At 29.8% G+C, this 12,863-nt stretch overlaps 2 protein-coding genes across 2 annotated transcripts; one reads left to right on the top strand and one right to left on the bottom strand.

The window, feature by feature from the left end:
- Positions 1-6,997: 6,997 nt before the first annotated feature.
- LOC110736584 (60S ribosomal protein L31) lies at positions 6,998-8,871 on the top strand. The gene is made up of 3 exons (XM_021916840.1): positions 6,998-7,104; positions 7,213-7,337; positions 8,372-8,871. Exons 2-3 carry the CDS (start codon positions 7,255-7,257, stop codon positions 8,649-8,651), a joined length of 363 nt encoding a protein of 120 aa, XP_021772532.1. The 5' UTR covers positions 6,998-7,104; positions 7,213-7,254; the 3' UTR covers positions 8,652-8,871.
- A 1,194-nt stretch (positions 8,872-10,065) lies between these two features.
- LOC110736583 lies at positions 10,066-12,772 on the bottom strand. Its single transcript, XM_021916838.1, has 7 exons — positions 12,536-12,772; positions 12,386-12,447; positions 12,212-12,295; positions 11,683-11,737; positions 10,861-10,996; positions 10,657-10,707; positions 10,066-10,558 (listed from the first exon to the last, which is right to left on the bottom strand). The coding sequence occupies exons 1-7, from the start codon at positions 12,645-12,647 to the stop codon at positions 10,459-10,461; spliced, it is 600 nt and encodes a 199-aa protein (XP_021772530.1). The 5' UTR covers positions 12,648-12,772; the 3' UTR covers positions 10,066-10,458.
- Positions 12,773-12,863: the final 91 nt, after the last annotated feature.

Genomic DNA, 12,863 nt, shown 5'->3' with positions numbered 1-12,863 from the left:
CTGATTAAGTGTTTCTTTTCTAATCTATAATATGTAAAACAGAGTACTAAACATTATACGGTATATGTATACCAGTTGATACGGAAGTAATAATTGGAGTAAACACAGGAATATAAACTATTCAAGTACCATAGTATCGTGATCTCTTCGGACATTTTTATGTGTATGATTCTAAGCTAGAACAAAGGAATATGTGCTAAGATATTAAATATAAATGTCCAGCATTATTGAATGCTTAAAGAGATATCAAAGAAAAGGAAAATAAATTTTGAAAAGATGAGGTTAAATTTTTGAATGCTTAAAGAGATGAAGATTACACTGGCAAAGATGAAATTTTCCTCATCCATTAGAATAGAGCACAATGTCTCCAAAACAAATCTCTTTTTATTATTCATCTATTCATGTCAATTTCTTTCAAATGTATACTCATTTGTTTAGCAAATTATATAGGTAACAGCATTTTGTTCAACATGTGAGCAATTTCTTGTTGGCACCCTTTTGAAGTTCGTAGGATTTCAATCACATGGTGACCTACATTCTCTTGTTGTATCTTGTTGTATCATGCTCATTGTCACATTTGACTGGCTAGATGGGATTACCCAAAGTGACCAGAAAAACACAAGGGCACAACCCTAACACCCACTAATGCACCTTCAATCTTGGCATTCTTTTAGCTCTCGAGAAAGGGATCAAAAACATTCACATCAAAGGTGATAATCTACTAGTCATCAACTCAATTATATGTACTTGGTTAATTTCGAGGCAGGTCGAGCATATCATTACAGCCATCCATTACTCCTCAGCAAATTCGATAATTGGAGCATTCGACATATCAATAGAGAGGCAAATAGAGCGATAGACTAAGTTGCTAATGTTAGCCATTTAGTTATTGATAGTATAGACATTAGTCTTTGTAATTATAATAACTCTTCTTTAACTTTTAGCCTCTCTTCGAACGCATTTATCCTTGTGCAGAGGGTTTTCTAATGTTTCCTTTTGTTCTTACCTGTTTTTTTTTTTTCAAACACCAAATCAACTAAATGAAAAACAACTTTTGACATTCATTTGCGGTGTACTTAATACTTAAATAATGTGTTTTCTCATTTGCGTATTAACAAGTAATGGAACTTATAGATCTTAAAAAAGTAAAAAGTACGAAATAAACATTGAGACGAATTTAACAAAATTCCATTTAATAATGTTTTTTCTTCAACATTAGTGTAAATATATTGTTAATGTTTAATCATATATAGATCAAATCACACCAAATCAGAAAAAATAGATCAAACTATATCACACCTAGACTTGTTAATTCGGGTCAATAGTTGGGTTCGGGTTAGATTTTGGTTATGCTAATAAACTATCTCAAATCTTTAACTATTATAAAAACGGGAAAGAAACTACTGTTCTTAGTAACAGTAACTTTTGGCGTTATTACATTACCACCCCCGAAATTAATGGATTTTCGAAATTGCCCTTTGTACTAATTTATGATTAGTGAATATAATTTATGATCTGGGTATCTGTTGATTTTATTGTATTTTGATTATTTAGTTGTTGATGGCTGGTTTTGATGTTATTAATGTCATACTTGGGTGGTTTTGAGTGGATCAGTGTAGCTTGCTTAATTATTGGAATTTAGTTTTATAAACTATGGTTTTGAATGTTATAAAAATTATTGTTAACTAGATGGAAGCCCGTGCGATGCATAGTTTTTAATACATAAATCTCATGAAAATATTATTTTCTTAATTTAACCCTATAATTTTTATTATTATTTTGCTTGTTAGAAAACGGATAATTTGTTTTATTTTTATGCAACTTATAATGCGACCTTAATTTACTATATAAGTTATATGAAAATCATAAGTATGATAGATATTAGAATGAAATCATAATCTTGTTCGTATTTTTTTAACCTATGATTCGTTTGTATACCAAAAACACGTTGTTCCACTATACATATATAGTTATAGAATCACTATTTTTCTTTCACAAACAATAACTTGGACCGCATTATTCTTTTACTCCGTATCAACTTTAAACTATGAAAAATTAATAAAATAAACCCAAAACTACAGGGTTAAAATAAAGACGGTGGGAGTAATAGTAAAAGATATGACTTTATAAATTTTTAAATAGTTAAATGAAATATATATATACTACCAAGAGTGTTGCATTATTAAAATTAATCTAATTGAATAAAATTAAATCTTTATAATGAAATTTCATTATCATATGTCCTTAATAATAGAGTTATATGTATACACTACTACAATGATTTTTACAATAACAATATAGATATTCTACCAGAAACTATAATACACAAAATTTCATACAATAAGTAACATTATTAGATTAGGTAAAATAAAACAAAACATACATCTTATAAAATAATGAATAACAATCAATTTATTTTGTTTACCATCAGAAAGCCTTGATATACTTATATTATTTCCAATATTTTTTGTTAATCAACGAATTAGACCTGAAAAAAATTCACACCATGAAAAAGTGTAGATAAATAATATTCACATGTTTGTGTTTTTTGTATAGTATATATATATATATATATATATATATATATATATTGTCTATTTACAATTGAAAAAAAAAAATCAAAATTATATTTTTGAGAGGATGTATACAAATCTATAATATCATCCTATCTTATATATTTGTGGAGTAGCAAATAAATCTCTTATAAAATTTTTTATCTAATCATAAAATGGTTGCTAGATAAGATAAAAATTGAACATTATTGTGTGTGTGTGTGTTTTTTTTTTTTTTTTTTTTTTTGTTGGAAGAATATTGATTTTTTTTGAAAAAAAAAATGAAGAATATTAGTTAATTATTAATAATTTAATTTCTTTTAAAATGTTTTTTTAAAAAAATAAATTGATTGAACGTCTTCTTAAAAACAAAATGAACATATATTTTTCTTTCTCAAATATTTAATTTTAAAGTGTTTGTATATAATATCAAAAAATAAACTTTTAAAAAAGATAATTTTTAGTTTTAAAATAATTTAAATCTTAATAAATCATTATTCGTTGTTTTTACCTACGTGGAAAATTTTTTAAATTTCATTCGTCACTTTTACTAATATTAATAATTTAAATCTTAATAAATCATTATTCGTCATTTTACCTACGTGTCGATTTTTTAAATTAATATGTAATATGCATAATTTTTAGCCCATGCGATGCACGATTTTTCATACATATATCTCAAGAAAAGATATTTCCTATATACTCTAAGTTTTTTTTTATATATAAAATTATTTGATTTATTTTACAATTTAATAATTTCAAACAAAAAAAAACAAATAATAATTTAATTAAAATGATATTGCCGATTACAAAAGTATAATTTTTGTAATGTAATTTATAATGCGACTTAATTTATTGTTGTTTTGCATTTTATTTGTTGTTGATAGTTATATGACAATAATATGTTATCTTTTAAAAAAAAATTGTAAATATGATATTTCTTTGATACATATTAGGATAAAATCTTTTAATCTGAAAAGATAATAATTTTTTATTTTTAAAATAATTTATATCCTAAATCATTATTCATTGCTTTTTACACTTGAAATCAAACTCTCAAATCTATATATCATTTTGTATATTTCTTGTGAACTCTTGATCTCTAACAAATTATCTGTCTTTTCAAATTTTAGACATAAAATGTTTAAAGAAGGTAAAGTTTTTTTATTGCGTTTAAAGTTTTAAATTTTTTGTTTATGAAAAAAACATCTTATTAATCGGGTATTTAGATAAAACCATTAATTTCATAAGATAATTTTTTTTTAATAATTTAAATCCTAATATTCCACGGTTTTTTATACATAAAATCTCATAAATTTTTTTTTGTAATTAGATCATACTCATAATATTTTTGAACATTAAAAATAATAGTTATTAGATGTAATATTTCGATGTAAAAAAATTTGTATAAAAAAAAAATTCGATAGGATCACCAACTTAGTTCACACCGATATCTCTTCCATCTAATAAAAGCGGATAAATAGAACATGTTAGAAAAAATAAAATTTATATAAAATTAATCTTTATAGTTATAAAATAAATTAAAATATTTACCAGAAATAATTGTTGTAAAAATTATACAAAATTAAATCTATGCATTGGAATTTTTTCATCGTCCCCAATCGCCCAAACAATAGTATTTTGGAATATTGAATTATTATTTTGTTGTCACTGACAATGCGTGCGATATTGCTTCTTATTTGTAACGACTGAAAAGTATCTAATGGAGTAAACTTTTCCTTCAATCAATTTTGAACAAAATTATAGAACAAAGATGACTTTAATTGAGGCATGAACGCAATTATCCTGTAATTAAAAATAAAAAATTAAGTTAATTTTATGACTTAATTAAGCTACCTAAATCACAAAAAATTTGTTTAAATCATAAAATTATTTGATAAAAACTAAAAGGTTCATTAAAAGATTTAATATATGTAAACGATTTATAAATATATTATACCTCCTCATCCAACAGGATATCAGGCGAGAAACTCGTACTTTGATATTCCAAAGATTTTTGCTCAAATATAATTCTCTGATTAAATTAGATCTGCATGTAAAAACAAAATTTAATAAACAAAACATAAACATATAATCATTAAGTATCCCAGTAAACACAATTTAAGTAATAATAATCACAAATATACATTTAAACATGGGTTTTAAAAATTAGGCTAAGAATTACCCAGCCATTGATGACCTAATAAAACTGACACAAAATTAATGACACAAAATTTGGTTGGTTTGGTTTTCTATTGATACAAAATTTTGTTGGTGTCATAGGATGCGTCAATTTATAATGGTAAATGTCACAAATTTTAATTTAATTATAATTAAGAAATAATCTTTATATCTTATCATAAACACTATCAAAATTTATTATCTTATAATAGTAGGTATATAAATCCTATATCTAAAGATGATTATTTTAAATGATAATTTTAATTTATCTTATAATAGTAGGTATATAAATCCTATATCTAAAGATGATTATTTTAAATGATAATTTTTAGTTTTTTAAATAAATTAAATCCTAATAAATCAATATTCGTTGTTTTTACTTACGTGGAAAAATTCTTAAATCTCATTCGTCACTTTTGTTTAGGTGAAAAACGAATTTTTTAATTCCAAAATAAAATAGAAATCTAATTTTTAATTGGTCGAAAATATACCTTTGCTTGTGTGGCGCCGAATGCTCTCCAAAAATGCCTATTTTATTTATATATATATATATATATATATATATATATATATATATATATATATATATATATATATTAGATTGGGCTCACTGATATAACTTGTAATTATATGATAAGATTTATAATTGATGCTGCAAAAGTGTGCATGCGATTTTAGTTCTGAATTTTGTTTTAATATTGTTTTTAGGGTGATTATTAGTGTATGTTTTAGTGTAAAATTTAGTTGTTATGGGTTTTCTCCAATTTTGTGAAAGTATTAGTTTAATGCGATAAAGATAATGTTTGTAGGTCCACTAGCTAGGGTGTTGGAATGATGCTAATTTAAGTTTATTTGCTATAATTGAAACAAGATTATTGATTAAAAAAAATTAAAGGAACGGTGACAGGAAGGTATACGAGGATGGATCAAGATACCAATTCAACCAATCAAGATGAATGTAATACTTAATCATTGCCCTTTCATTGCAACTAACCTTGATGTTAGAAGAACACCCTTCATAACTATCTTCCATGGTTAAATTAAAATCAAGAATGAGAGAAATAGTTGCAATATATAAACATAGGTTTTAGTGTTTAACAATGAACGCTAAAACAGAGTTACGTAAAGAAATGTTTGTCAATGAAACAAGAGTTAAATAGCATGCAAACTTTATGTATTTTATGAAGAGTCTTTCCATTCACCTAAATTCTTCATCTTCTACTTTAAAGCAGCATATTTTAAAACACTCAACAAATTGATCTATTACTACTACTTATTATCACAATCATTTTAAAACAAAACTATTCGAAAATTATCTAGGTAATAAGAAACTATATAGCGTTTTAAAATAATATCTAAAACAATGGTACTTATTTCAAATCTTTAGATTCTAACCAATTCTAGATAACCTCGCTTTTAATAATTGTTTTTTTCATAGATACTTCCCCATTGAAAATTTATTACTACTCCTTGTTATTACTTACAAATTCATGTATCCTTGCTATTATAAAACCTGAACGCAACCGCGAATATTATAGAACCAAACACTACCACGAAATTTACATATCTTACTGTCAGTGGGGCACGCGCGTAGCGCGTGCTCCAATGACTAGTAGTATAAAAACTTAATACTTCCTCCGTTTTTTTAGTTGTATTATTTTGGTTTTCATGGAGTCCTAGGTAATTTTTGGAGTTGAGAGAGTTAGAGATAATTAATTTGTTAAAAAGGAAAGTGATGCATCTAAATTAAAACTTATTTAAAAAGTGATGCATTTAAGAAACGAAGGAAATATCATTACAAAGTATGATAAATGGGTCAAATCGTGGTTGAGTTTTGGTCGTTTGAGTTGGGTTGGGTTGGGTTTGGATTTTTCTCAGTAATTTTGTGTTGGTTTCCAGTCAAGTCGGGCCCATAATTGACCGCTCCAAACACACCTGAATAAAATTATATTAAAAAACCTTACCATGTAGGTGATAAAAAAAAAGTCCTTAATTATAAGTATGTAACACTTTTTTTTTTTTTTTTTTTTTTTGGTCCAAATGAGTCATGAACAAATGAGCTATACAAACTACAAATGAAGGTTGAGGGCTCTAAATCTATGACATATCGTACACATACTCTCATCATTAATCACTACACCAAAACTTCATTAGTACAAAATTGTCCGACAAATTGACTTGACACAGCTTCGAATAACCCGAATTGAACACCCGATTAGATAGTTCTAAACTTCTAATGTATATCAGGCCCAATAAAAGCCGGCCTAAGAAGCCCATAAAAAGGAACTAGGGTTTTTCAGTTCTTTATACTTTAACCCTTTTCTTCCTTCCTTACTCTCTGCTTCTCTCCATTTGCCGTCGTATTACCAAGGTTTCCCTTTCTTTCTCCTCTTTCTCTCTCTTCGACTTTGTCCTTCATTGTAGTTTAAATGGCGAATCTCAAGTTATTAACGAACTGAAATTTGTTTGATGATTGCAGGAAGGTAAGGTTTTTTCGAGGAAGAAAAAGGAGACTGCGAAAATGGTTGAGAAAACTAAGGGTAGAAAGGAAGAGGTTGTGACAAGGGAGTACACCATTAACCTTCACAAACGTCTCCATGGATGGTACTTTCTTTTTCTTAATCTCAGATTTTTGAATTAGGGTTTTTGATTTGGGGTTTTTTTGTTTATGAAATGATGGTACTTTAGGTAATTATATGTTTATTTTGTTATAATTAGTTGAAATGCTTGATTTTTGTGCAGAAATTGTTATTTTTGAGCTGGAAATTATGTGGGTTTTGGTTTAATGTGTCTGGGTTTTATGTTTAGGATTATAGACATTATGGACATGATTGAGATTTGTGAGTGATTTGGTGGATCTGGATAGATTATGCTGGTTGTTTGATTGGACTTTTTTGTTTGATGTAATGCAGACTTAAAATTATTGTATTGTTACTGTTTATTATGAGATTATGGTTGTAATTTTCATTGATTTTATCAAGGTGTTAATGTTGGATACTTTTTTAGGGTTCTGAATGAACAATTTCATGTGAATGATTGATGAACATATTCTTGAGCTCTTTTAAACCTCCAAGCACAGCTCAAGAGCTTCAATTTGAATTACAAAACTTTGGAAGTTTTGGAATGTGGTTTTTGATTTTAAAAGTTTCTTGAACTGATAATGTGTGGTTTTTAACTTACAATTTGATTATGTTCAATCCTTCGATGATATATGATTGTTGAGCTATTGGAACATGCATTTAACTAACTACTCTATAAGTACTGTATATACTTGTTTTTCTGGCATCTGTATGTTGAACCTTGTTCGCTTCATAGCTTGTGGTTGAAGCTGATTGTGATTTTGCTTAGTTGGTTTGTGTTGTATGTCTTTATATTGATATGTAAGTATGAATCAGAATTGAGCTTTTGACACTAAAAGTTCATCTCGACTGTTACCCTATCATTCTTCAATCATAATTGAAATTAAATTCAGTTATCAGAGTTGAATAACAAACCAGTTAGCTTATCCCTGAGTGGCGTTGTATATCCATCAAAAAATTTATTGATGTATTGTGATTTTATACTTTTAATATCAAATCAAGCAATTGTTTTCAAAGAGTTTAGGTTGTTAATTTTTGTTGTGGCTTTTATTCTGACAGCACCTTCAAGAAGAAGGCACCAAATGCCATCAAGGAAATCAGGACTTTTGCAGCTAAAGCAATGGGAACCAAGGACGTGAGAGTAGACGTCAAGCTTAACAAACAAATCTGGAGCAGGGGTATCAGAAGTGTTCCCAGGAGAATCCGTGTTCGCATTGCTCGCAAGAGAAATGATGATGAGGATGCCAAGGAAGAGTTGTATTCTTTGGTCACTGTTGCTGAGGTTCCTGCTGAGGGTTTGAAGGGTCTTGGTACTAAGGTTATTGAAGACGAAGATTAAGCAAAGGTTTTTCATGAGAGCACTAGATAGTTTTGCTTTGTTTAAGGCTATTTTTAATATTAGAAGGTCTTTGGTGATGTTTATTGCACTGAGATGTTCTTTACATATGAATTTTGATTTTGTTTTGTTAGTAACAACACCTATCTTTCGAATTTGAAACATGTGACCTTGCAATTTTGCTCTATGTTTATTTATGTTCTATCTTGACTGATTTAGGCGATGTTTATTGCTCAGAGTACTATTCATTTGTAGGTGCTCTGCCACTTGATTATCTTTGTACTTGCTTAGCAGTGATAAACGGGTACAATTGCTTTTCTAGATTCTCGAGGCACGACTCTTAGTAAGAGGAAGAAATTGGTTGTGAATTGGTGCCTGTTGCGGCCGTTGTGCATTGTAGAGGAAGACTTGGTCTGAGTCTTCTTACTGTCGCTACTTTGATGGATTTGGCTGCTGTGTTCTTGCCATTTTGGCATCTCATTTTTCATATGCCATAGAGTATGTACTATGTAGAAGTCAAGAAGAGGGGTGTGATAATGTTGCAAGAATTCTACTCTTCTGCAGTAATTCGTAGTTCAACTTCAACCCCGATATAGGGATTGTTTGTGGCTCTACTTTATATTGACTATGGTGAATAATTCTCAATCCTACATACTTTATTGTAACCCCGAGATTAAGTATAATATTTGTAATTGAAACCTACTGATTAACTATCTAATTAAGAAGATGAATTCAAACGTTTTGGAAGGGCACAAGTTTTCTCACCTTTATCCTACAATTTGTTAAGGTTAGTGGATAAATGACTGCATGAGCCTCTAGTGATATGTAAAGTCGAAGTTACGTTGATGTAGTTCAAATATGAACATGGTGCAGTATGTTTGTCCAGTAAGGGAAAGTGCAGAAAGGCATAGCAGCGCGGTTTGATTCTATTTATATTTGCGTTTGTACTAAGCATGTAAATCTTATTGTCAAAATTTGAAGTTTAAGGCTCAACTTGATCTTGAACTCAACTTGAACTGGTAAGAGTAGGTTATGAAAAAGTAAATGCTAATCTTGTTAGATATGTATACATTGCTCAAATCAGAAGTTAAACTACCTAAACAACCGACAGTAGGTAAAAATTAAATTTAGTTGCCCACGTGCTTTTAGAATTGTGCCTACATCTTTCTTACTTCTGTTTAGTAAAGCTCTGCTCGGTTCATTTAATTGATAGGTAAATTCAAGCTCGAGCCAATCTGATAGGAGAGAAGCCCGGATAACTTGCAAGCAGGCACAAGAACATGGGATAATTATAAGCCTGTATCGGATGATATCAAATTCACGAGTTTTCTATACCAAGAATAAAGGTAGATCTACTCAGAATCCAGCAAAACAGGATGAAATAACCAGTCTGATAAAAAAGATAAGGCATTTGAGGTAAGAATTAACAGACAAGAACAATTGAATAAAAAAAACAAGCCAGTCGTACCAGAAAAGAATAGAGCCAGGCAGCAGATAGCAAAAATGCTGTTGAAATTAACTATCCATGCATAATGTGGTAGTGTAAAGAAAGAGAGGAGAAGCTGGCAAAAAAAATCAGCTTGCAACTCTTCGATCTGTATGTTACACTTGACTCATAGCAAAGTGAACAAACAACAAAAATATATGCAGATGAGCAATTAAAAAAATTAATAAGCAAAGCTACACACACCCTGCCCTCACAAAAATCCTAGCCTTCTCGAGAAGTAGGCTTCAAAATTTAAATCTTTCTGGTTAAGAGCCCCGATCAGTTCAACACAACTCAAGGAGAAAGTCATAATGAAAGAGAACTTTAGTTTTCTTTGTAAGCATACATGTAGCTTCTAAGCTTTCGAACTTCTTCAGACGATTCATGAAGAAGATGATCCACATAAAGGCAAATCCCAGCTCCACTGCAAGGACAACAATAGTAACGCTATTTAGCAAATGCCAGATTTTAATGTGAAATGTAGAAGACTAAAGGTTCCACTTCTATTCTTCGAAAATGTACCTTAAAGGACCAAATGGAAGCCAAATGACATCCCACCGAAATTTTGGCAATCTACAGTACATAAAGAACTATCAGATGAAAGTAGCAGGGAATAATTTGGTCCCAATACATTATTAGAGTGTTGTGCCACAAAATAGGGCTGCAGTGACAATAGGTTACTTTAACATGGATAATGAGTTAAGGAGTTGACGTAATGGTGCTTACTTAAGCATATAATAGAGCCAGAAGACAGCAAGTAGTATCCCACCAAAGACAGCGTACCAAATCCACTGTCTGTGGTGTTCTGAACTCTTCATAAGCCCTAGAATGGCTGTAGTACACGCGATAACTGCTAGCCAATCTGTTAACAGTAAATTAGTGGAGCAGAAAAATACAATTTGCACCAGAAGTTATTACAGTAATTTATTAAAAACTAATATTGGGAAGAATAGAATGCAAAGCCTTTTTCCTCTAGGAATTTCAGTCAGAGGGAAATAGGCTTATTGCCAACAAATCATGTGGTAAGTCTTATACTTCCGCGCAATTTCTGAATTTCTATACTATTTTCAGTAGTTGGAGGTGAAAAGAGATTTAATTTCACAACAGTTCCTGCTGGCACTGAGCATTAAAAGACAAAATGAATGGAAGATTAAAAAATGAAAACAAATATCTATCCTTTAGGACAAAGTTGGTCAAATTAATGACTGAAGAGACAATATAATCTTCTATATGCTTTAGCTACACGGGATAGAGCATATTAGGTTTCTAAGCACTTGTCCCTGTGTACTCACCATATAATTACAAAAGAAAAGTGCCACAAAAAGAGATTCAAGAAAACACACGCGCGCGCGCACTCTCTCCCCCAAAATCTAGTGCATAATTTAAAGTACAAAATTAGAACCGCAATAAGTCTTAAGGTAGGCATGATAATATTACAAAAGTAATCTCACAATCTGTGAGGACTACTTTGGCACCATGAATCATGATATCTGAACTGTTAATCGGATGTTCAAGGAAGATGAAATAGGAAAGATCAAGAAACAATACCACAAAGTATGATAAGCCGTGAATCAATGTCCTCCATGAAGTAAGCATGGTAGCGCTGTTCAAGACAATGTAGTAAGTATCAGTTCTGGAAATGGATACACGATAGAAGCAAACAACAATATGTTCAATATTTCCAAGATAATACAAGTACTAGTTACCATAAATCATTTCCTTCCTATATCAACACACATCACTCAAACCATCATCAGTAAACAATCAATGTACTATGTACTCCTTGTTTCCCTTAACTACAGATTAAAACTACAACATCTTTTGTCTAGGGTATATTTTACTCCATAATCTCATACCCAATTCGATACACGATCAATAGAAAAACCAACATAACATGTATTCTCCCATCAGACTACACACACATTTAAGCAGGTTTGATTCTATTACAATACCTTCTTTTTCGGGGTACCAACATTTCAAGTTAGCAACAAAAAATGATGTAAAATTAATAAGTAATCAAACATTCATGCTGCTACAACTAATAACTGAAGAGAAGAGAAAGGATATTAGAAATTACCAAGTCCCAAGGATGAGCAACCTGATTGTATATGGAGAACAGAAGAAATACTATGTAACATGACATCAATACAGCAAATACACTCTACAAAAAAAAACCCAAATTCAATAAACAATTAATCAATGATTAAATGTAGGAAAAATTCACCAAAAAATAAAAAGTTTGAATCTTTACCCTCCATAATCTGCTTTGTTGGGAGTGTAATTTTTCAAGGGATCGAACCAATTCTTCTTGCTCTGAAATAGTAAAGATAAGATGAAATATTTAAGCAATAAAGTTTTAAAAATTGAATAAAATGGAAAGCAAACCCTAAAATTGAATGACCTTGAGTATCGATTGGGCGATCTTCGTCGACAGTGGGGAGAGAGAGATTATCGTCGTTTGAATCTCGAAGAGATTTGTTGAATTTTCTTGCTAATTTCTTCATCGTCCCCATTATTCTATTCTGTTCTGTATTGTATCATCTTCAAATTCATCTACTAGTCATCTTCATAGGAGGGGCAATATGAGCAACATCATATGACTTGTTCACTTATTTGACATTTCACATTTTAAGTCCTTTTCGTTTCCTAAAGTAGAGGAGGGAAGGGTATCGGTGTAAATGCACGAGATATAAAAATTGGGCAAAACGTGTAAAAAACTTGTGTAAGAC

Source organism: Chenopodium quinoa, unplaced genomic scaffold (assembly GCF_001683475.1).
Source record: "Chenopodium quinoa cultivar QQ74 unplaced genomic scaffold, ASM168347v1, whole genome shotgun sequence".
NCBI classification, from domain to species: domain Eukaryota; kingdom Viridiplantae; phylum Streptophyta; class Magnoliopsida; order Caryophyllales; family Amaranthaceae; genus Chenopodium; species Chenopodium quinoa.
The sequence above is the reverse complement of the archived record's forward strand: the minus strand, read 5'-3'. Positions and strand labels throughout refer to the sequence as shown.